The sequence below is a fragment of the Leptosomus discolor genome, chromosome 2 (genome assembly GCF_034619465.1).
Source record: "Leptosomus discolor isolate bLepDis1 chromosome 2, bLepDis1.hap2, whole genome shotgun sequence".
In the NCBI taxonomy this organism is placed as follows: domain Eukaryota; kingdom Metazoa; phylum Chordata; class Aves; order Leptosomiformes; family Leptosomidae; genus Leptosomus; species Leptosomus discolor.
In genome coordinates, this window is record NC_141392.1 from 56,978,504 (window position 1) to 57,004,229 (window position 25,726).

The 25,726-nt window shown below is 36.5% G+C and overlaps 1 protein-coding gene across 2 annotated transcripts in view; it reads right to left on the reverse strand.

Annotated features, from left to right (window-relative positions):
- Nucleotides 1–25,726, reverse strand: part of SYNE1 (spectrin repeat containing nuclear envelope protein 1) — a 269,565-nt gene that overhangs the window by 232,000 nt on the left and 11,839 nt on the right. The window contains exons 3-13 of one of the 2 annotated variants that reach the window (XM_086461107.1): nt 23,957–24,052; nt 22,021–22,104; nt 18,928–18,948; nt 18,558–18,650; nt 16,728–16,906; nt 14,550–14,746; nt 14,298–14,407; nt 9,184–9,231; nt 4,093–4,200; nt 3,202–3,339; nt 1,898–2,062 (exon numbers count right to left, since the gene is read on the reverse strand). In XM_086461107.1, the coding sequence (XP_086317233.1) occupies nt 1,898–2,062; nt 3,202–3,339; nt 4,093–4,200; nt 9,184–9,231; nt 14,298–14,407; nt 14,550–14,746; nt 16,728–16,906; nt 18,558–18,650; nt 18,928–18,948; nt 22,021–22,104; nt 23,957–24,052 (1,239 nt within the window). The remainder of the gene's footprint in view (nt 1–1,897; nt 2,063–3,201; nt 3,340–4,092; nt 4,201–9,183; nt 9,232–14,297; nt 14,408–14,549; nt 14,747–16,727; nt 16,907–18,557; nt 18,651–18,927; nt 18,949–22,020; nt 22,105–23,956; nt 24,053–25,726) is intronic. The other variant, XM_086461108.1, reaches the window with a different exon arrangement.

Below are 25,726 nucleotides of genomic sequence, written 5' to 3' on the forward strand. Positions count from 1 at the left end.
GACTAACTTACTCTCACATAAAGGAAAGACTTTGAACAACTGTCTCAGCTAGCTGCATTTGAGACCTTGACAGACAAAAAGGGATGCCCCTAGCATGCATTGGTAAGTCAAAATAAAAGCCAGTAGTTTCATCCAACATCAACTGGAAGCCCATGAAAACTTTTATATAGTGTTCTCATGAAGAGAAATCCTGCTCTGCAAAATGACCCTCAACAAGTACAGATATTGCCCTTAATTTCTGGATCTTGGTGGCAATATTAACTAAAATAAGCTTAAGTGCTTGCCTGATTCCATGAAGGTTTGTCCAAATAAGCTGGTACATTTTGTATTAGCTTCAAAATGGCCATAAAATATGAAGTTCACTAAAATAACCCATTGTCAGATGAGACAAAGATATAGAGAAAGCGATTATGTTATCTGAACAAAACTGTAACAAACCAACCCAAACAAATTCCTAGGAAACAAAGACTGAAAAAAATACACTAATGCATTTCTGGTACTATCCAATAGCACATTAGGATTCATCAATGCAAATCTGAGCAATGAAACAAACTCCAGGAACAGATATAATTACATATGCTTCTCTTGAAGCTTTCCCATGGGAAAAATCTCCTGGCACAGACTAACCTAAATCAAAGTTTATTTGTTGGCATAGAAATCCCTCACCATGGCATTTCTGATGCAAAGAAAACACAGTTTAGGACACGCTTTTTTGTGTTTCTTATGAATGTATCAAAAGGAGGTCTACAGTGTTCACACTGTAAGAACAAAAAAGTGTTTGACTTGCTTTTTTAAAACAAACGTAAAATCTTATGAATCCTGAAACATTTGATGTTAACAAGAAAGCTCATGAAATTTAGCATTACAATAGACTAGACCTTGAAAGAAAACAGTATTTTCCTCACAGATTTTGATATTGTTTTGGATAAATTTTATTAGCCACAACTTAAGTTAGAAGAGCTGCCACTGTTCTAATAAAGAGTAATCGGAAGACCCAACTGATCTTCCAGATCAACTACCATTTTCTGTCACAGCTGTTCCCAGATGACCATGAAATTTCTCAGTGTTTCATTATATGGCATTACTTTTTAATGAAAAACCCCACGCATATCCTAAACACAAAAAATAACAAAACTACAATCAAGTTTTAAAATGGTAGTGATAGAGAAAAAGGCAATATAAACCAATACAGTCTTACTGCACAAGTGCAGCCTTTCTCTACATCATCTTTTTCCTTTCTCTATCATTTTTATTGGTTCAGTCTCCTTTATCATCTCACCCACAATTTCTGTCTATATTTTTCTCACATATATTACATAAATGTACAGACAAGCCTCACAGTTTTGATTTTAAACAAACTTGGACTCAGTAAAGAATAATGGTGAAGCTATTTAAATTCATCTAGAAAAGTATCCTGTTTCCACAGCAGATACGAATTCTCATGTTATTTGCCATCAGAACACTATGAAAATTCACTTCATTCTGTTTTTTCCCCCACTGCATATCACCTGCACTATCAGCACACTCAGTATATTTGCTCTCTTTCCTGTTTCATCTAATGAGTTCATATTGGTTGATGAACGTACCCAACTTACGAGCTCCCTATGGATTTCTACCCAATAGAAATCCTAGACTAGGGAAACAATTAAAATATTATTACCTGGTATGTTTCACATAGAAGAAGTAGGAATATTCAAAAGCAATTTTGAATATTGCTTTTAAGACACACAGACATCACAGTTCAAGTCATCACTAAAAGACACCTAGCTTTAACTACCATCAAGATGACAATACCCACAGAAACTAGGAATAACGATCTTTCTTTGTATAGTATGGATCATTTACAGCTGTGGAAACAATGAACTATAATGCATAAAATGAATGCATGTAGATCTACCTTATGTTGTTCAAGCTTCCGGTGTATTGTATTCGCTGTTTCCTCATGAGCTTGGTGAACAGTTACTTCTTCCCTCAGAGCAGCCTCTGCTCTATAAAGCCAAGCACCTATGGTACCCAAAGGTGCAGGAAGAGATTTATCAAGGTGTATGTGCCAATCAAGTAGCTAGGAAATAGAAGTAAGAGGATTGAACTTCCTTCCTTGATTAATTATACAAACAAATATCTTGAGAAAAATCAGACTTTATACTGTAAGACCAAAACCCCACATAATAAAGTATGTTTGAGATGTAAACCTAGGTATACTACTTCACATTAGTTCTGAAATTATAGCATTCTCACAGGCAACACAATCTCTGTAAGGATTTGTTGATTCCCTTCCAGAATGGTGACTGAGCTACAGAACTGATCACATATAAACTGGAACAACTGACAAGCTAAAGATCTGGAATTTCATCTGTTATCAGCAAAGGGATGTGAGACCTTCTTCCACCCAATGTAATTTATTTCATGCTCTTGCATAAAATCTTTGTGTCTCTATTTCGAACATATTTTTCTACATGTAATGTGCAAATGAGTCTCAAAAGACTGTGGAGTTGAGAATACAGCAGTAAAATACTGTGTCTCAGTGGCAATCCTAGTTAGGGGAGTGAAAAAATAATGAAATTATGTCAAAACTCCACAATATTTTTAAATAGATCCTCTGTTAAATATATGACTTGAAACAAATCCATGAATGTACACTGAATAATAATGATTTAATAACTTCCTATTTGGGACAAGCAATACAACTTGCTTGGGATTTTTCACTCAATTATTACATAATTAATACCACAGACACTAATATTTATTTATTACTATTGCTACTAGGTCAAAAAGGCATTAAAGCCTCATTTATTGATAAAATAGGCAGTATTACACAGAATTTTTTTTAGTTATATGAAAGAATGTTATAATTTCTCAGTTATCTAGCAATTTACATTAAAACACTGCATTTCAAAGGGGCATTGTGCATGCTTTTGTTTCTATCAACTTGGCTAAGCACTGTTAACACACTTTCAAATAAAGGGAAATCCCAAAATATAGCCCTTTTCTTAAAGTTCATATTCTCTTTTTGAGCAAAGTTAAAGATGATAGTGCAGTAAATGTTCTCAAAACAAATTCAAAATAATTCAACAGTGCTAGAATCTTGGTTCATTTTTAGATTCCTAATGCCTAATAAAATCAATTGCAAACAGCTACCTAAACGATTTTGAATTCTCATCATTCATTTCATTAAAAAATACATAAGAACTTTCAACTTACCCTGGAAGAAACTCTGTCCCATGCTTGCTTCACCATAGCTTGATCAAGTGATAATTTACCATCTTTCCTTAATGACTGGGTTACAAGTTCAATCTGTTTCCTTTTTAGCTCATATTGTACTCTGAAATGCTTAAATGACTGCCCAAAGAGAAAATCAAATCAATGTAGTACAGAGTAAAATAATTAAATTCTTCAACATTTATGGAGTACTACAACCTATGACAACTTTGTACTGACAGAAGTCCTAATCCTTCTCAAAGAGTAGTAGCAGTAAACTTGTATATTTACATTGAAATGCATTTTATTAAAGGTTTTAATAGACTGTATAAGCCTCCAGGGAAATACAGGTAGGACTTTTGTATTTCCCTTCAGTTATCAGATGCCTGAACCCAACATGAAAGGAAGTAATATTTGGGACAGACAGTGGCTGGTTTTAGAGAACAGCTGAGCTTCAGGAGAAAATTTAGGCCAAAATTTATATTGCCAATTTAGACATTAAGCTTTGAGAGGGGTTAAAAATGAAGCTCTAAGCCCTGTCCTCTCCACCTGTCACCTCATCCAGCCTTCAGTCATATCTCCCATCTGACCTATATCATGCAGGATCTGAAAGGACTGTAGAGACACATGCTCACTTCTAACTAGGACAGTCCTTCACACTGCTAGAAAAAGCACGGTGTTAAGCAAACCATCTGTGCACTGTTCTACGCAGCAAAGCTGGAGCTGCCATTATAAATCCTCCACCAATAAAAGGCAAGACAGTTTGTGTCCTTATTTCTTTAAACTACAGTGTATTGAATTGCATTTATACAGATTGCATAAAATACTGCAGTACATGTTACACGTAATGAAGACAATAATGTCTTATCATGCGAAATTTTCCCTACAGCTTACCTGGTATTTCTCCTGTAAGCTTGTTTCTGCCGCCTGTGCTCGGGCTAAGTCTCTTTCAAATTGTTCTGCCCACACTTTTAGATCTCGCAGCATCAGTCTGTCTTCCTTCTACGATATAGTACAACCACACACACACAAAACATTGCAGCCTATTAGTAGAGGTGTCAGATGCAGTCCAAAAATTAACAGCTCTCTATCAAGTCAAGGTCATTAGTTGTAGCAAAAGCCAATGGAACATCTGGGCCAAATTCTCTCATCACTTACCTTCATACAGTCTAACTGAAAGGCTGAGTATAAGAGGAGAACTCAGCATCTAGGCACCAGTCATTACAGTGGTGAAATCATGACAATTTGGGACATTGCAGTGTCAGAGATACTACTTGCAGTTCTCATCGGATGTTAAATTAACACAAAATCCATTAAATATACCTCAACAGCTACTTTTAGTATTCCACATATTTGCAGAGTCAATTTTCAGTAAAAGTTAATTGAGCTGAGACAGGAGAGGATTTTATCATCTTATACCACCGTTTTATTATCTGGTCTGATATTGCTGAAAAAAAAAGTTCTTTCTGAATGACTTCAGGGCAATCAAGCTGCAAGTTCAGAAGTTGGCAAAATATTTTGATAGAGAACATTTTAACAAGGAAAATGAAAACAATGAAAGAAAACCATATTGTGTTCAGTTTCTTTTCCTTCCATGCCATTTTATGGCTTTGAAGAACTGCATATTTGTTTTACAGTTTTGCTTTAACACTTTAGTCTATCATGGTATTGTTGCTTTGCAGGGCTGCAAATTTCCCTGCAGAATTCAGTGACCTGGCAGTGAACAGAAAAATACTAACAGGAAATCTCAGGTCTGTTATACGAGAAGGTTAGCAGATAACTGAAAATTTTTTTTCTGCACTGTGTAAGCAGCCTAATCAAGTAGGATACAAGTGTCCATCTCAGATTTCCAACCAATGAACCACGTGTGCTGGCTGTTACTCAGATGCTACTCTTTGAAACTAAAGAAGTCATATTATTGTAAAATTTGTCAGAAACAGAGCTATGACAGAGGACAAATGCAATATCACATCATATGAGCTCATCACCTAAAATGAGAAATTAAGTTTCAAGTACTACATGCAAGAAGAAAAATTGGACCATGTGACAAAAAAAAATAGCCACTAACTGTATCTAAGAAACAAAGTACTTTTTTTAGAAAAGATCCTAACCTGGAGCAAATTATGGTTCCCTTCTTTGAAAGCTGACTCAAATATGTAAAATATAACTTCCCTTCAAAAATTTTAAAAGCATAGAGATATTGCTTCATTTCAGCTGAGGAAAGGACAGGACCCTCAGATAGGAAAGAAACCTTTCTTTGATGTATTTCTACAGATTCTCTTACCAATCCTTAAAACAGCGGTACTTGGTTGGACAGAATTGCACAACAGATTGTGCAAATATCACAGGCATTGTAGCTGTTAATTTGCTAGGTAAATTCTTAGCTGGGTAGCTGCAGTGAGGTTACCATGGTATTAGAGCAGCTGTGCCGGAACAAAGTTCACTATAGCTTACGCTCCTGTTTTCTAACATTGACCAAAAGCTAGTGTTTGAGAAATAGTATAGGACACATATGACTCTTCCCTGCTCCAGATATTTGTAGCACAGGGATTTCCTTGACTGCACATAGTGTCCCAAGAAGCCAAAGCTCCTAATAATTCCAACTTCTCAAATATAGTATTTTATTTATAATAATATATTCATTATATGATATTATCTTTATATAATTAATAATATATAATGTGGTATGTATAAAATAATGCAATAAATATAACAATATATTTATTATAATATTTAAATTAAATATAGAGAAGGAGAATAAAATTCCTACTCTGCTGATAGCTGGCTCTGTGTGTGGAAAAGTAACATCAAGATTCTTTGAGATAAACAGCAAAGCCAGGACTACTCCCCTATGTGGAGAATATAAGAAGTGAGAATTCTTAACTCACTCAGCCACCAAAAAAAGAACCTCGGTATTAAATGCACTCCATTCATGATGTTATAACTTCAGTGAGACTATCGAGATCTCTATTAGTATTTAGCTGGTCAGCTCCATAAAGGCAATACTAAACTATGCATCTGAATGGATCTAAAGTCCTATAACAATCCTACTAACTGAAACTTTAAGTAAGATATCCTTGAAGTTGGAAAGAGAATATACGTGTCACATTGTTGTGCATTTTACTTTTAGTTTGCTGAGAAGCACCTCCTTAAGGTAAGTCTATGCAAGAGCATCTGTGTGGCTGCAACTGTTCATACAGAAACGTGAGCAAAATAGGTATTTTGCAAGATTCCTGTCAACATAGCTTAAAAATTTAACAATGGCTGAAATTGGGTCTGACTAAACATTTGAAATAGAATATCACTGGGATCAAGAACACCTCTATGGTACCCGAGGATAAAGAACACAGAAACAGCTGCACCTCTCTCAAATCACATACCATTTCTCTGTCATTAAGTGAAAAGGTAAAGTTAACAGGTGGCATTGAGTCTTCCATGATTTCTTTTTTTTACTATTTAGTTAGATAATTTTTTGTTTACTTTGTTTAACTGCAGATGATGTAGGTGTTTCAGTAACCGCCCAGCTGAATGCTGTTAAAGACGTTGTGCAAAAATGCATGATAAGCATTTTATTTATTTATTCATACATTTTCACAGGTTTCCAGTTCAGTGCATCACTTAGCACCCGCAAACTTGCTTCTGTGGTTCATTGGTAGATACAAAAGGGTTTTAAAGTCTCAGTTTGGGTAACAAACATAGAAGATTCACTTTCTCAGACATCAAGGCACCTGTCACCAATGCCCTGCAAGTTTAATGAGCTATCATTCTTAAAACGAGATTTTCATTAGTGCCTAGTGGTTCTTACTCTTAGTAAAAACTTATCAAAAGGATAATCTTACAGATACGTAAACTATTTTCTAAAGCCTGCACATCTGAAGTAGCATACAGATCAGAAAATAAACCATCAAAGAAAAGTTATCTAGGATAATTACAATTATTTGTCCTTTCCCCAGGATGAGGATCATTGATCTCTGATGACATTTATTTCAGTTTATCTATGCCACTGTGACTTATTCTGCATGCTACTTCCAAACAGCATTTTAAAGTATTAATTTGTCGTGACACCATTCTACGGATATTCACTGGTTTGCAGAAATGAACAGAACTGGAGCACTCAACTGTCAAAGAACATCAAAGAAGGTAATTAGAGAACAATGTTTATGAGTTCAAATTGATAAGGGGGTACAATTTAAATTCACAAAGAAAGTTTTCAGCCCAGACTCAAAGTGAAAACATTATTTTATGAACTGATATGCAGAGTTAATTTGAAAATTACATAATACAGAATACTCTGGTGTTTGAAGAGCTAAAAATATACTTATGTGTTTCATGAGAAATTTAATTATGGACTGAAAAAGGAGTACTTTGTTGGGTTCTCTAATATGTCATTATAAACCAGGTGAACTGTCAGAATTCTCAGGTACAGGCAGGATAGAGTTTTCAAACATGAACTTTTAAATCTAAAAAAAATTAAGTCACCTGTTTTTCAGGGATGTTGAACTGTTGTACCACATATGTGCAGAGAAAATCAAGTCCCTTTAAAAATGTTTATACATGCATTCAATTAATGATGCTATTCCTTCTGAAAACTCTGGTTTATACGTATTGTCACTGGATGTATTTGCGTATCTGTGTTACTGAAACCGTTCACTGACAACGGTATCACAGATGCATGGTGAATGGTGAGCCAAGCACCGCCTTCAGGGATGAGATACTAATGCCTATCTGTAAAAATAGACAGTAAATCACTGTAAGAGCTTAGAAAGTTATTTTTGCAGCCTCTGCTCAGGAAATTCATCTTAACATTGGGGAACTCTGCTGGCATAAAGACGTTGGAGGTGACAGGATTATCTTATGAATTACTTGCTCATCACAGCACAAGAAGAGAAAGACTTTACATCAGCAATACTTTGAAGGAGTGTGCTTCCTCTATAGTTAAATTTGTACCAAGGTAAAGAAATTGACAGATCTTTTGACATTTCAAATCTTCACTAGCTTAAGCAGCAATGCACTGGGGTGGTGTATGACTAAGAATGTATAAGGTCCCATTAAAGCTGCTCAAACTTACTTGAATGGATGGATAAAATGGAAATAATTCTGCTACCAGTATTAATCTTCACTTCAACACATATTACTAGTTAGATATACATAATATGAGATGAACCCTTGATCATACTTTCTTGAAAATAACCTATTGCTCATATATTAAAAAAAAAATCATGCACAGAAATGAGTGTGAAACCAAAGTAATTAGTTGGATCAGGTCAAACTGTAAACACTTTTGACTGACTGCAGTGTCACCTGTTGTTTCATAATACATTCACTTCTGTAGTATTCCAGTTTCACCTCTGAATGTTCATTTCAAATACTCCATGTTTGATTTCTGAACGTCTCTCAGTTAACACTAGAAAATTATACGTCTCTAAGTGTCCAAGATGATTAAAAAAGTATATTTTTAAAAACATGATAATTTATGTGAAAAAAGGAGCAATGCATATCACGCAATTACACATGAATGCTCCCTCCTTCCAACCCACAGTCCGCATACATCACTTACACAATCATATGTACAATCTAGTATCTACTCTATAAACCTAAAGACATACAAAAATGTCCATCTAAAGTGAGATCAGATGAGTAGAAACATCGATCTATAATCTATTGTTTCATGTTTACATCGATATTTAAGAAAACCAAAAGCATAGTCTGAGATTTATTATAGGAAAGTTGACTTGCTTTTCTATAATATTTCTGTGAAATTATTTGCAAAATTAAGCATTAGGCTGTTAGGATCAGCTCATGTAAGAAAGTAGACTTACACTCATTATATTGTGCTATTTGCTTTTTTGGAAAGATTAACATTAGGCTAGCAAACCAATGTACATAAAACTAGCCAAAATCTAAAGTCAAATGACTGCAGGATAAAAACATAACAAGCATGAAAGGTCTAATTCAGGCAATTATTCTGGAGCGTATTACCCTTACCTTAAATTTCATAAAAGAAATGACAAAAGTTGGGATTGCTTGAAGTTCCTAGCAACATGAAAAAAATGGGAAAACAAGAAGGAAAAAAAAAAAAGCAAACAAAATAAAGCAAAGCAGGCAAAGTCCAGAGAGAACAATAAAAGAGCCACACATGTAAGGATACAAGATGTACTTAAAATATTATCAAGTTCATGTGTCTGTATCATATCTAGTGAAGTAGTTCTCATATTAGATATGATTTCCAGATTACTAGTCACTACATGATCTATTTTACCTGGAAAAACAGGTACTTACCTTAGAGTAACTGTGATTCTTTGAGATGTGTTGACTACACAAGTTCACATATGTGCATAGCTGGTCCATGCATGACATATTAAGTCCCTTTTAGTTCTGGAAATGCACATGCAAATAGCTGTTCCCCCTCACCACAAATAAAGGATAAGCTTCTACAATTATTCCACTTTTACAATCCAAATTCCTTATAAACTGAGCACTGACTCAGCAGGGAAGATGAATGGGAATTTGGGTGGACAACACATCTTGAGGAAACACAGTGGCAGCTGAGTTGGCTGGAGGGCAGGGGGGATAGGATCAGAAATCATTCCCACCCCCCCATCAAAAACTACCCAGACACACTCCACTGTGAAGCAGGATTCTTCTAACTAAATGTAGGCATCTGCAACTGAGACAGTCAGTCATTCTTTCAGTTCTCGACAGATAGAAAAAACCAGCTGCATCTAGCATCTACTGCCCCACTCACCTCATTCTACAGCAGGCACAGGTCAGACGGAATACACCGTAAAAGTGCTTAATTTTGGAAACTAAGAGTACCCCAGGAGTTTAAGGGATAAGAGTCTTGCAAGGTTATCTTTCTCATAACCCATGTTACCTGTATTCTACCAATCTGTGTTACATATTTCTTTATACTAGACTTCACAGGGAAGATATAAAGGCTAAGAATAGGGTGATTATACCAGTCACAAAAATATAAAGCATGTTTAGATTTCTTTTTAATCAACTGCCAACTTCATTATGTAAGGGAAGGATTCATCTGAGTCAGCTTAACTGTTGAAATGCTATGCAACACAAACTTCCAGCAGACAGTTTATTTAGGACACCGTCATAAGAAAGATGCCATCTGGAAAACTGTTTATCTCTCGCTGATTACAGGTGGAGTGTAAGTAGCTTTTACATTCTTAAAGATGGATGAATCCTGTCCTAAATAAACTAACCACACAATGCAAAATTCCCAAGGAAAGCTTTACGACGGACTCTGATACTCCAGGTCAGTAAGAGGGAAGAAACAGGCAATAGGTACTGTTCTATCTTGTACTGTTAGCTATGGTGATCACATGGGCATCCAATTCACTAGATGGTTTCCACAAAACACAAATGGGTTATTTGAGAATGAACTGATCTTACATGTTTGGTCTGATCTTGCATATGTTTGTATATCTAGAATAGAACCTGTGGGCAACACTTCTTGAAAAAGAACAAATTAATTTTCAATCTAAACAGATTATATAGTCACACAAATATCTCATATCTGATTCGCTGCCAACTCTGTGCACTGAGAAAAGAAGTATTCTCTCCTTTACATTTTTTCCAGTCGATTTATTTAGCAAGTTGAATATTAGAATAACCATGGGTGCAGAAAGAGGTTAAAAAAAGATACTTCAACGGCTCGTGTGGTCAAGAAAGTCAGTTATTACACTATGATTCCAAGCAGTTACTTCTAACAAGAAAGATTTCCCTTTTTAAATTTGCAAAGTGATAAGTTCATGAATGTTTCGTTAAGTACTAAAGAAAATAGTTCTTGCTCTTATAAACAGAATCCACTTCTCTATTTTTTTAAAGGAATTTAAATCTCCATGCCATTTAGAAAAGAGCATTCCTCTTGCATTGCAAGAAGACCTCTACTGTTGCTGTTTCATTAAAAACTTTTTAAATATAGGAACTATGCTCTTAAATATTATTACAGAATTGCAGAATCACAGAATGGTTGAGGTTGAAAGGGACCTTAATGACATCTGGAGGTCATCTGGTATAAACCCCCTGCTCAAGCAGGGATATCTAGAGGCAGTTGCCCAGAATCATGTCCAGAGAGCTTCTGAATACCTCCAAGGATGGAGACACCTCTCTGGGCAACTTGTCCCAGAGTTCAGTCACTCTCACAGTGAAAAAGTGTTTCCTGACATTCAGAGGGAACCTCCTGTGTTCAGCCTGTGCCCATTGTCTCTGGTCCTGTCACTGGGCACCACTGAGAAGAGCCTGGCTCTGTCCTCTTTGCACCCTCCCTTCAGGTATTTATATACCTTCATAAGACCTTCCTGCACCTTCTCTTCTCCAGGCTGAACAGCCCCAGCTCTCTCAGCCTCTCCCCACAGAACAGATGCTCCAGTCCCTTCATCATCCCTGTGGTCCTTCATTAGACTCTCTCCAACATGTTCAGGTCACTCCATGTCTACTGAAGAGCCCAGAGCTGGACACAGTGCCCCAAGTGTGTCCTCACCAGCTGGTAACCCCCTTTGAGATGCTAGCAACACTGTCAATTTGGATCTGCTGTTGTGATAGCCTTATTTAACCTGGGGATTTAAATAACCCTTTGCCTAATTTTCACCAACTCGTATGCAATTAAGAATTTGGACTAAAAGATGTGAAAGCAGTCAGTGAAAAAACACAAGATATTCGATTATGAAACATTTGATTGAGCTTTATTTTCAATTTTCCCTTTAAATACTGTGTAAATATTCAATGCAATACTTACGTGTATATTTTTTAACTGCATTGTTGGATTTTCAGCACTAGAATCTCCCTGTAAGTATGTAATATGAATGACACTCTTATTTTGCCAAGGATTATCTGAATATCTTGCTTCATCTAGGTATCCTGCAGTCAGCAGGATCAACTCCATTAATTCCTTCCTTCTTTCCCCCTCCCCTCCAGAACTGTGTAAAATTAAGGTCCTAATATTTATTGGAATTCATATATAATAGCCTGCCAAACCAATCATTATGATTTTCTTGAGAACAGATCAAATATCTTAAAATGCAAGTTCTGAGTATGAGATTCGACTATCTGCTGCCAGATTCTCCCTAAAAAGACATAAGTAACGCAGCTGAGTGCAAAATAAGCTTCTCCCTGTGATATATGACAGAAATACAAAATTTTGTAGTAATAAAAGACCAAAGTGTGCCAAAAGTTTAGTCATTTGAGAGCTTGTATCTATCCCGTTGCAAATAGATGCAAGCATTGTGCTGTTTTTTCTATGTATTTCACTGCTTCAGGGCCAGTGACTACATGGGTCCTGGACTTTTTGTGCATTGCTTACTGGCCTGGATCCATTCAGATCTCTTTCCCACCAACCTATCACATGCCATGTGCTCATCATTTTGTACCATGACCAGAGGCGAGGGAACTGGAAGTTCTGTGGACACAACTTGGGAGAAAGGTTTAGGGTGGATATAGGTGCCTGATAGGGATGAGAATTTCTCCAGAGTTGGATTAGCAGAATTTGTGTCAGAAAAAAATTGAGGGCCCCACCACTGTTCTTGACTGCAGACCCCATTAGAGAAGTGGAGTTTGTCTCAAACTGCCAGGCACTCCATCAGGGCTGTGAGGAGGAAGATAGTTCTTCCTCAAGGAAACCAAGAATGATGACATTAAAAATATCAAACTCTTACTTTCTTCTCAAAGTCTGGGAGTTACTGATTTGTACAGTGTGACAGGCAGGGGATCAGCAGTTCCACCAAAATCCACTTGGATTGCTACTGGAATATCTTAGCAATATCTAGAAAGAGGAAGTGGTCTTGAGCTAAGCATATCAAAGTGATGAATTTGTGTTATTTCACTTCCTAGTAATTCACTGGGAATTCCAGAGGCAACTCAGTAGTTTCCCTTTCACAGTTCATGTGCTATCATCTCTGTTGTACAGCCAGAGGCAGGCAGAGCGTGGAGTGGCTGAGTCCTGCACCCTCCTGCATTGTCTCTGCATAAAGCTGAGAAGGTGGTGAGACTGTTCCTCAAAATGCAATCCCAGCACAGGCAGCAGACCTGGCCAAGGCTGTTGGCAGCAGAAACTGCATTGTGTGCCATGGTATGGAGATGACAGGACTGCCTTAGCCTGCCACAGGCCACAGCATGAGGCTTCAGTGCTCCCTCCCTCTGCTTCAGCAGCCCCATTGCTCAGTGGGATGCTGTGGCATTGGCACACATATGTCCTCAGACCAATGTTGCAGTAATGAAAATGAAAAATTCCAGTGCTCAGGCACTGGAATCAAACTGCAAAGCTACAGCTGCTTTAGCCACACATAGCCATAAGGAAGAAGATTCTCTCCTTTCAAAGCTCTTCTATGGCTCTGTAGGGAATGAAAAGAATCACAGACAAAAAGTACTTCCTCTCTCTCTCTTGCTGGGGCTGAGCAGATTGTCTCAGCAGTGTTTCCTGTGTTTGCCATGAAGCAAGCAAATGATGAGGATTAGGAAGTGAGTCATGATCACTTGGCATCACTGAGTATAGCCATCCTAGTGCAAAACCAATGCACTACAGCATACACAAAACAAAAACCAAGAAAAAAAACATGACCAAAACAATTCCTTAGAGCAAATAGTAAAACATCACTGTCCAACAGAAAGAAACCTGTGTCAAAATTGTAGCTGCCTCCTGAGCCTAAAAGCCCAAAGACTATACCTAAGCAATCTCTTGGACTATTCTTACCCAGAAACCCGGTGTGATAGAAACAGAAGGGATGAATTGCTTCAGGTAACAAATTGTTGCAATCTCATTGGTGTTATGCTTGAAAACCTCTTAGGGAACTTTAGGATCCATTGGTTGGCTACTATCTACAATAACTGTATTCTTTTTGGCTTCTACTGCTGAAAACAGGAAAATCTCTGCAGGATCACCATTCTATTTTCTCCACCCACTAGGGAACACCTGCAACAGTGGTTCCTTTATTCTCAGCTAATCTTTCCCAGTTTTCTTATTGTGCTTGCTTTTCACTTGAACTGCTCATCGAAAGGAAGCATAATAAACTGTAGGAAAGGTATAAAATGTATTTATAAAGCCCCCCTCATGATAAACTGTTTCATATAGTTACGCAAGGGAAACTTACATCATTCTCCTGCACATCAGTCACTGTATGATGAGGATCAGGATAGTACTTCAAAAACTGGGCTACATAGGTCATGACAGACTTTTCATCTGGCTTGTCAACATCGACATCTAGACAAGTATTAGAACACAGTAAATTAATTTTTAGCTGAATGTCACAAAATGTTGCTCAAATGTCTAAACACTATGAATTAGCCCATCTGATTTAATCCATGCAAGTAGTTCAAACTTTTTTCAATTACGCATTAGGTACCTTCTGGATCAAGGAGCCTTGGAATTCCTAGTTCTGCTTCTGCGAGTGTGAAGGCTTCTTCCAGGTTTTCTCTGTTTGACCTTCCCCTCACTTTCTCCATGTCCACTAAGTCTGGGCGGATAGCATGAATAACGGAATGAAATGCAACACCACTCCTCCAACTTTGTCCAAAATCTTTGATTTCAATTCCAACTTGCCTAAAGAATATGAAAGAAAAAAAAAAAAAAAGTGACTTGCAACAACATCAGGACTAGATGAAACAGGATAAGGACACAGGATACTCCACTCAGTGGCTACCCATCATTACACCTAAACCTCTTGTTCCTGCAATACTAATCAGGTTGCCCACAGGTCCGTCCATCCATCCATCCACGCATAAATTCATTTCTGCCTATGAAGATCCAAGAATTTTTTTGTCATATACATACTGCATTTGTCTCTAGTGGGCTTGCTAGTGGCAATAAGTCAACGGTATTCTGAACAAATGAAGTCCACCAAGGTTCTCGAGATTCTTGTACAACACACACAGAGTCTCTAGATGTACGTAGCTCCATTCACTATTCTCTCCCTCACTACAAAGCACTTCATAACTCCCTCCATTATAACTACTGCAGTTCGGTTAGGTACATCAGTATCATACCTAAAAAAAAGACTGCATGAATCTGTTCTCTCTTAAAATGAAAGCACGAAGAGTGACATCACTTGCTGTTCAGGCAAAAACATAACACGCAAATTTCTTTATATTCTTATCAAAAGTATGAGTGATACTATAACTTCATACACCCAGAACACTTACGTGTTCATTAAAAAATAAATGCAAATTATAAGGAAATAGCAATATACAATGAGAAAGTAATCAGAAGTGAATCACACTTCTGATAGCTTATTTTAAAATTCTGAAAGGTATCGTGGTCCACACACTGCAAGACTGTTTTTCACTTTGAGCATGCAGACTTCCTTTGAGGACACTCTTTAGGCACTAATGTAGTCTCATCATTGGGAGGTTCACAGCAACAGTAACTCTGAATAGAGGCTTCAAAGCTCATTGTGATCAGTGAAACACTTTCACTGACTTTAATGAGCTAGCCCTTGCAAATTACAACATGAAGTAGGCAAAGTATACCATCCTTCCTCTAGGCTTCTTTCACCACATTCTACCTACTTTTCCTAATAATGCCGATGGTTTCATTTATGAAACTCTTTATTTGCATTTTGTTTTGTTACATGGAAATTGCAGCTAAACACTTTCAGTTGCCTCTTACTGACAACAGTGCAATAGGAAGAATGACAAATTAGACTGCACTGCACTATATTAATGTAGTCTACCTATTTATTGGAAAACTGGGAAAGTCTGTGACTTTACAGTTATATTTATTTCCCCTGACACACCATTCTATAACTGGCAATAGCCGCTCCACATTTTGCACATGATCAATCTCTTCAAATAGTGCTGATTCCTTAATTTGAACAAATAAATCCACTTCATTCTTTTACATCTTTGATTTTTATTTTCTTATTGTGCAAACCATCAAACTACTATTGTATCTTTGATCTAATTCATGGGTGGGTTTTATGCCTTTTTGGAAGAAGGGCAAATGTGGGATAATTACATCAAATAAAGAAGAAGATTCTTGAGTTAACAAGAAATAGCAAGAAACAACTCCAAAATAACGTGGATTAAAAAGAATGAAAAGCAATTTTTGTAGTAATATGTCCCTTGTATCACAAAACTGCAGAAGGATATTCATAATTTTTTATCACCTGCCTTTCAACAGCAAGTTCCAGAATTTAGTGCTCCTACAAGCTCTGTCACTGAGGAATGCTAAGTCGGTGTGAGACTTGCATTGCTACATGTAGTGTTTTGGCAGCAGGACTAACACATTGTCATTCAGACATCTAATTCCCCTTTCAGTTCCTTGTTCTGACAAAGATAATCCCACTCATTATTCAGAAACTATAAAATACAATTGCTTGTAAAATTAATGCAAATCATTATTTATTACTTGCTTGTTGTATGGTGGTAACATTTAGCAGCCTCAGTTGCCAAAAAGAATATGATTGCAGGGAGGTGTTATACAAGTACAGAGCAAAAGGACAATCCCTAACTGAGAGAGTTTAGTATCTGAAGAAAAAGTTTGTAATTACTATATAAATCCAGTTCATTTGTAGATTACTTACTTTGCTGCTGTGTACTGTATCCATTTTAACAAAGCCTTCCTGGCACTTCCTTGGACCTTGGTTACCACCTTCCGTTTGCTTGGGGGACTCGCAGTTTCTGAACTGACAACACTCTCCACAGAAGAAGCGCTGCTAGACAACGACTGCAGCTGTGGGAGGTTGCTGGTAAGCTCTTCAATCTGCGGGGAAAAAATGTTAATGGACTGTTTGTAGATAATCTTCCCTATTCTCGTCAGATTCTTAGATAATTTCCTAATACAACTGACAAAATAAAATTGGGCAGAAGCTATGATTGTGTTTTATTTAACTGCACATTAAAGTAGCTTCAAAAATGCTAATGTATGTGCCCAGATAATGGTCTTAATTTCAGAAGTATAAGACATCTAGCAATCATGGACTTTCCTGATGCCCTACAGCTAGAACAATATGTAAGTGTGTCGTTGTCTATTATGACAACTAACTTAAAATAGAAGACAATGGCTCACATTTAGCTTGAATTCAAACTATAAACCAATCCACTACTTTCAGAGGAGGCCTATTCAGCTAAATGAAAGTGACCTCAATGATTTCATCTGGATAGTTCTTTATTTACCATTGCACTGTTTTGGAACAAATTCAGTTGTGGTTTTGCTTAGAGGTACCTTGTGAAGGAACAGTGAATGTACTGCAGGGAAAGTGCATTATTAGTGCTTGCCAAGGTTGTATGACAGTTACTCACATCCTGCCTTTCTTCATATGAAAATGAGTAACTTGACTCTTTTAAAAAAAACATTGACCAACAATTTGGTTCTTTTAACATGAAAAAGTTACATCTAGAACATGTTACAAGATTGTCTATGCTGTCTACTTAAAAAATAAAGTTTTGTCACATCACAGAATGAGTCTGCCACAATGCGAACCACAGCTCTCACGCATTTCTTCTTTCAGTCATGTTAAAATTATGTATCTGCCTGTGACAATTAAAGAAAAGATCCAAAAATGACCCAAGTAATATCGATGCAGAGAAATAGATTTTCAGTAACTCTGAGAAGCCTAACTTTTCTTCTCAATGAGCTACAAATTAAAATAAAAATGGTAATATCATTCTGGCTAACGTTTTTTCTGAGAAGGCGAACTGAATCATTGAGGCATCACACTGGTTGGTGGTTAGGAGAACAGCATCCCTGACACACGAAAGCTACATCACAAGAGAACCAAAGCCAAAGAATGCCATAAAAGAGCCCAGTAAAATCAGTTGTTTTTTTAAGCATTGGGCAGTGACTCATTTTGTTAACTCATATGGACAGGATTTAGAAAACCATTTTTCCCTCCCACATAACTTCAAGAGAATGCAGATGATTTCTCCTTTACAAATTCAAACCCCTCTCAATCTACACCATTCACAGCTAGATTTTGTTCTTGCAATTATCTGCATCTCTCAGTGAAATCAACATGTTCACATGTATTATTTGAAAATAATTACTGTCCGACATCAAGTGCACTGGAACTAGACATACAGCACAATCACCACTGAGGTTGCTAAAGGTACTTGGTACAAGAATCCACAATTCTATTCTCCTCTTTTGTTGCTCTGTTGTATTCTTCAGAAAAAGTGGACTAACATGTCCCAGTGATGAAAGAACTCCATTCTAAGCCCAGACCAATCTATTCCAAAGACAAGTATCTAATTTTACCCAATGTGAAGCATCCTTACCATCAACTGTTGCCTTATTCAGGATCAGATTATAAAGTGACTTAGCTATGGTGAAAGACTGGAATTATATCAGTTCATACGAAATGATGATCTGAACCATTATTTGAGCAAGTTGCACTGAAGTATAAATGCAGTACCTGAAAATACAAAATGATGGTCCACACCAAGCCAAGCACAATAGAAGGCCTGCCATCAGCAATATCAGTAGAATTTATGTTGACAAGCTTAATCTATATAGGAAAGAAAACATGTGTTATTACCACACACTCAGAATAACAATCATAAAACACATTTCAGATATGTTTTATATTTTGAATGCATTTTTGCAATCAGATAACAAGTTTCTTAATTAAAAATATCATTGAAGAGTGCAATTTCACTTTTCAGACAAGTATATCTATAGGTAATGAAAGATTTTTAAGACAATTGCATGCTATTATTTGTATAAAAAATATTTAATTTCAAGAAGAAAGAACAATAAAAATTAGATAGAACCATTGTACAAACCGGAGATCCTCTGTATATGGACTAGCATGAAAAGCAAAGCGAAAAAAGATGACACACACACAAAAAAGTTTTAAATGGTTAATTATTAGGTAAATGAATTCATTTAATGTTTTAATGCAAATAAAGCACTTTTTTGGCACATCTTAGAAGAAAATTAATAAGAAAGCAAATTAAATACTCCCTAACAGATTTTAAATTATGCAGGGGTTTCTTGCTATAGTTCTAACAGATTTGGAACAGAAAGAGAAAAGTGAGTTTAAGAATAAACAAGAAAAGGAAAAGGGGGGCAGAAAACATAAAAGAAAGATAAGGGAAAAAAAGAATGACAGTTCTCCAGTAGAGACCCTTTTATTGTGAAGGACATTACCACCAATGATTAAGGCTCCCTTGCAAGGCAAACCCGACTATAGCTCTTTTAAAATAAGAAAAGCGTTGGAAAAAATGAGTTGTCCAAGGTCACATGAAGTTTTTCAACAGAAACAAGAACAGATTCCATAACTCTCAACTCCCAAATGCTAACCTACAGTCTGAATAAAGTATCACCCTAAAATAAGTTCCTAACATAAAAGGCAGTAAAGGAATGTACAAAGAGTATATAATAAGGAAATTAACGGGTAGATAATGCTCAAGGAAATGGAATAAAACAGGTAGTATTGGAAAATTAGCAAATGTTTCCTTAGCAAAACTGTCATCAATCTCTATATAAATATTAGGGGCTGCTGAAGTCTTCATGCACTGCAAGCTTGTTCATGGACAAATGTTATGGAAAAACCTTGGAGAACTGATTAAAGAAAAGCAGGAGAATGACTTTAGGTGACCTCATTTGTCTCCCCAAAGTACAAAAAAGACTGCAGTTCTCTGAATCAGCAGCTGGAAAACCACTAGATAATGTCAAGAGCAAACAAAAAAATTTGTTGTTCAGGGCTGTGAAGCACTTCTCAGAATGAAAACTCCACAGGCTGTTTGGGAAGAAGCAGAGGAGAAATCCCCACAGGTTATATTTCCAGTGCTCTCCAACAAGAAAACTGGCATAACTCAGGGAAAATTGTCATTACTCGCCTCTCTACCAGTCAATAAGGAAAATTTTCTATTACTTACCTAAAGAAAAATATAACAAAACTCTCATTCTCTCAGCTGGACCAATTCGAACAAAAGCTTTTCTTTTTCTAGAAAGTGAGGTTTTTCTTACATGTATTACAGATCAGAAGATTTACAGGAACTCAGCTAAAGCTTCTGATTAGGCTACTGTTCACAGAAGCATAGCTGATCTAGTCTAGTTATTGGGTTACCTTCATCTCATACTCCATTAAAATGGATCTAAAACTACAAAAAAAAACCTTTTTAGAAGCATGAAAAAACCCAGTTTGGTCCAGAATGATACTTGTTATTTGCTAGCTGCATTTTGCACTGTAACAGGAGTATTTGCAGAAGTCTGTTTGGACAGTGAAAATAAAGTTGATTAAATGTGTAATACACTTTACTTATGGGAGAGCCTGTGGAGGAAGGAGACCCTGTTGGCACTCCCCAAAGCGCTGTGCACAGCCACCTGCCTCCGCTCCTTCACCTTTGAGTACAGACCAGGGAATGCACTCAGCTGCTGAAAAGGCATTTGTTGCCTGGACAGCATCTCCACCTCCTCTGGGAGGAAAAGGGTAACAGACCGGATAGATGCATCCTTCAGGCTGGACTCAACCTAGAAACCACCTGCTAAAGCACACCAATTTACCTGACACACTGTATTTCCAACTCCCTCTAGAAGAAAATCTGGCATATTGATACAAAGTACATACAAAAATAACTAAGACAATTCCAGACAAAAATACTCAGGTATCAGGAGCAAAAGCATGGTGCTTCATTTCTGTCAATCTATCCTGATCTTCAGCAGGGTCAGTTACCTAGCTGCACTGCTATGTTATTTCTGGAATCTGAGCTGGGTCATTCAAAGTTTGGGTCACCCACTATGTTGTGACATGTAAACTAGGGAAGCAGGGGTGTTCTGCTCTTCATCCCAGCCTTGCCTTGTCTTAGGTTATACAGATCTCACCAGAAAGCAGCTCTCTTTCTATCTAAGGCTCCACTCTCAGGCTGCATACGATATGGTTTGTATTAACACACTATACTGCTTAAAATAGTGACATTGTGAGCTAAAGCTGAATTTTGTTTAGGAAATATATTTGTCTTTGCTTTGGTTACATTTTTCAATTAAAAAATGTTCTCTTATGCATTTCTTTCTACAGGGATCTGCTAAGCTTGTTTCCCATGTAACAGAAATACAATTAAGTCAAGATGCCATAGAGTTAGAAAGGGAAAGAATGTCAAAACCCAACAACTCCTGGTGTACAGCATTGTGGAGACATAAAATTGGAAAAAATGAACTAAAATGCAGAAATCAGACGAATAAAATATCTGCAATCTAATTAAAAAAAAAAACCACAAGTAATTACCATACAGAGAGAAAAGTCAGGAAAAAAGGTAGAAGTAATTGCTTTTATTTGATATCCATACCTAGATCACACTGAGCTTTTAGGTTTTCTGTCTTTTGTTAAATTTATAAAATACTGTTTCATTTCTAAAATGGCCATAGCCCTGACTTTACCAGAAGCAATCCAGGAATTAGTCTGAAGTCCTGCCAAGTTAATAAGGGGATACACTGTTCTACATTTTCATGTCTATACTTTCAGGGAGTAGAGTTTTGCATGTACAACCTAGTGAAGTCCATAAATTTATCCTTTTAATTATAAATGAATGTCTCTATTGAACTGAAGATCATTGTTCTCTGCTGAGAACAGCAACAGGAAAGTAGGAACTAAAGAGAACTTTAAAAAAAAAAAAAAAAAAGAGAGATAATCCAAGGTTATTCTAACTAAAAAAATTTTAAAAAGAAAAGTTTTGCCTTATACATTGCCACATATTAGTGTTGGATCTTGTCATTTTTACTCTACAGCAGCTTTTAAGCACTGTGCAGAAACTGAAGACTGCATACATAGCTCAAATTTTGGAGTGTAAGAAGAGGTAGGTGGATACAAATCATACATTTAAGGAAAGAAAGAAAAAAAGAAGGAAAAAAACAGGACTAAGTGCTACCAAACCTACCCGTCTTCCTTCTAGAAACTTAAGGGCTGTGCCAATGTTCGCAACCCAGTGAATTCTCTTCAGCTGACGTCCCTGCTCACAAGGCTTAAAGAGAAAGAACAATGTAAACTCAAATTAGATTTGTGCCAATTTATTGCAAAAAATTAAGTTCCAGATTATTATAAATGCCTATGTACATACCAGAGTCTGATTTACATGTAATAACATTCCTTGGAACAGTCAAATGGTATCTTTGCATATACCAAAAGGGAAGATTGACAGATATAGGGTACATAAATGTAGTATTTCTAGTATTAAAAAATTATATATGCCTCAATAACCTCAGGATGCAAGCTGTCAACTTCAGTCCATAAACTTTATCAAAGCAGAGAACTGTTTTTCTTATTTAAAATAAACTACTACTATATTTATACACATATGCACACATAGACATTTGAGAGAAGGCAACATTCTCTCAGTAAAATGTTTTTGCCTGCAAAGGTGAAGTCAAGGTGGTTGATATCTTTAAAAATCAGTCTGCATTGAAGACATTACCTAGAGGATTTTTTTTCATTCTCTCTAATACCTTATTGGAATTAAAAAATCCAACTATCCCAAACCCTCACTGAACAATGAACTTTGCTGAACTTCAGACGTGTAGACTAAAAAAAAAAAGACAGAATTCTTTGAATTAAATCAAGAACATACCCTAGGCTTCTAATACTCTACAGTGGAATTAAATTCCCCGCTGAATCATATATTGTAATGCAAATGTAAAACTATTATAATCTAATTCATGTTCATAAAGTTACAAATGGATTTAAAACAGGCCTGCTACAGATTTTGAAATTTCTCTTGCAGTTAGTACAGAATATCATCTTCTGGTATACCTAACCTTTAAATCAACCAGACATTACTCTGGTTCCGTAATATCTTTTGTCTTTCACTACTTAGTATAGGCAGGATACAATGCAGTGAATTTCATTGTAATAGGTGCCATCATTAACTCTTCTCATTTTTTCTACTTCTGTTTTGCCACAAGAGGGAGACTTTCTGTCTTTGACGATCAGAAACAGAAGTAGATATATTTCAACAGAGCAGAAACACACTTGAAAGTATAGGGGTTTTCCCATCTTACAGTAAAATCACTCTTGCAGTCTGAATTACTACCTAATTTTGGGTATCACCTGCAATGAAAACTGAGGTGATATATGAAAAAGAGGCAAAAGCATGGCACTTGCAAACTGCCTGCATGTGAGGGGAACAGGTAACAGGTAACGTCTGAACCCTAGAGGAAGCCGAATGACGGACTGTTGCTCTGCCCCTTCAGGTGCTGCCATGCAAACTGCACGCTGGTTTGGAAAAAGTGAGAGCCCTTGGCCTAAAACCCTTTCGTTTTTCTCCCACATCACATGCACAAAACTAGCCTGGCTCCCAAGAGACAGCCTATTTACCATGTACACACCGTGGCCTTGGAACACAACTTGGCTGTGAAAAAGCCATTTGACATCAGTTAAGGTTCTCCACAGTAGCAGAGCAGCTGTAATCTGCTAGTTCCCATGAAATCTGAGGGGCTCACCCTTTTTTTTTTTTTTTTGCCCAAGAGAAAGATGTAAATTTAACAAGAAAAGACTTTCATTATTTCTTCAAGATGTATAGAAATTACTTGTTTGCATCACATTACTAACACCCAGATAAACTGCAAAGACTAGTACAAATAAGCAATTTTTATGAACTACTAAGACAAAATTAATACAAAATGCATAAAATCAAGAATGTCAGTCTGTAGTATGTTTTGCTGTTGTTTTGTAATCAGATAGTCTATTCCATGAATAAATACTTTGCTATATAGCAGTCAGGGTTTTTACGGTATTAAAACACAGAAATATGTTAGAAAATTATATCCTAGAGAATTTATGCAACTATCTTGTATATGCAGAAGGAAGGAAGTTCTTACCAGCTTCTGCCCTGAAAGAACCTCCAAAAGGGCAATTAGCATTACCCCATCTTTGATATCTTCAAACAGATCATTCACCAGCATGGGAGGATTGCGCTGAAAAAGGAGAAGACTTCAGATATGATAACAGCTACCAGCATTACCTCCTACCTCTCTTTCTTTCAAACAGAATCACAGAGTGGCTGGTCCCCTTCTTCACATTTTATAACGTTTAATATCAATGTATCATTTAACCATTGCTTTGCTACCATATTGTTAATTACATTTCTGGCACAGGACTGTAACACTAGATGCTTTGTGCCACTAATGATAACAACAGAAAAAAACCTCCTGCTCCCTATAACAAGCAAAAAAATACACCAATGACCTATGAGTGTATAAAACATGCACAACTTAGATTTGTACTATTACAGTCACATTTCAATCTATCAGGATATTTTACCTAGCGTTAAGTATGTCACAGAAATTGTACTCTCAGTCTGAGCAATACAAGGAGCTGTATGAAGGAAAGATCCCTAAAGCGGTGTGGCTGGTTGAGCAGTGCTGTTACGTTCTCATAGCTGACAGTTGTTACACTAAGTTGCTGTATTTTCTCTCCTCTCCTCCAGGCCTTGCAGGTTTGCAGTGCTGTTAGCACTGTGTCAGCTTCTACTTAAGACAAATTGCTTAGCATATGTCTTTACATTCATAAGCACACGATGATAATACTGAAAAATACGTAAACAGATGATATTTTAGGAATTTTGAATAACAAGGTCACATCATTAAACTCCACTTTCTTAAATACATCCCAGTTTGTGGAACTATGGCTCTCAGCTGGTCAGTAATTTATTGATCACAAAATGTCTCTTAGGAAGAAAAAGCTTAAACTTGATCCAGCTAAAATAAATGAAATAAATACCCTCTAGCTTCCATGAGCTTGTCAGCATTCATATACCTGCTTATTAACATAACACTAATATTCATACCTGTTCATTCAGTAAAACAACAATCAGACTACAAAATTCTTGAAATTGCTTTAGGTTTAATAATTTACTTTTGGGCTATTTCTGAAAAAAAAAAATGCTTGTACAACAACTTGATCTATTACTTCGCTTCCATAGAAACAGATTTGAAAAGATGAAACTTACAAATGAAACGCTGCTCTTGGAAAGGTAAATATGCTGTAACAAATCAGGAGAAAGCAAAGGTTTCTAGTTCCCAAAATCAAAACATTCTGCCTTCATTGTTCAGCTTGGATGAACTAATATTTCAACGAGACGTAATTTTGGCATAAAGTGGAAAAACAACTCCTCTGCTGAAAGCAGACTCATCTAAGATTTGACGTGCTCTAATAGCCACAATAATAAAAGAGTCTCTTTTCTCATGCATATAAAATAAATTAGCATTACAACTCATTATGAGGGGGTATTTAATCATAGTTCTTTATTATTTCCTAGCAATGCAATAGATAATGGATCATGTTCTTCCTTATTATAACACCAAAGAAATCAATGGAGCAACAGGTCACTGGAGATTAATCTGTCTCAGACTTGCATCCCAGGCAGTTGCCATAAATGCAATTAATTTTCCTCACCTTCTATGTTATCATTTCCTGTTTGAAGTTCGGAACAGCTTTGATTTTATCAGTATTACTGCATGATATAATACTAGAAGAATTATGTGCTAAAATAATTCAGCAACAGACCAGAGGATTATAGCAGCTGCCATCCTAATCCAACAAGAGGTGAAGGCCTAAAGAATCTCACCACCTATCTAAATGCCCCAGTA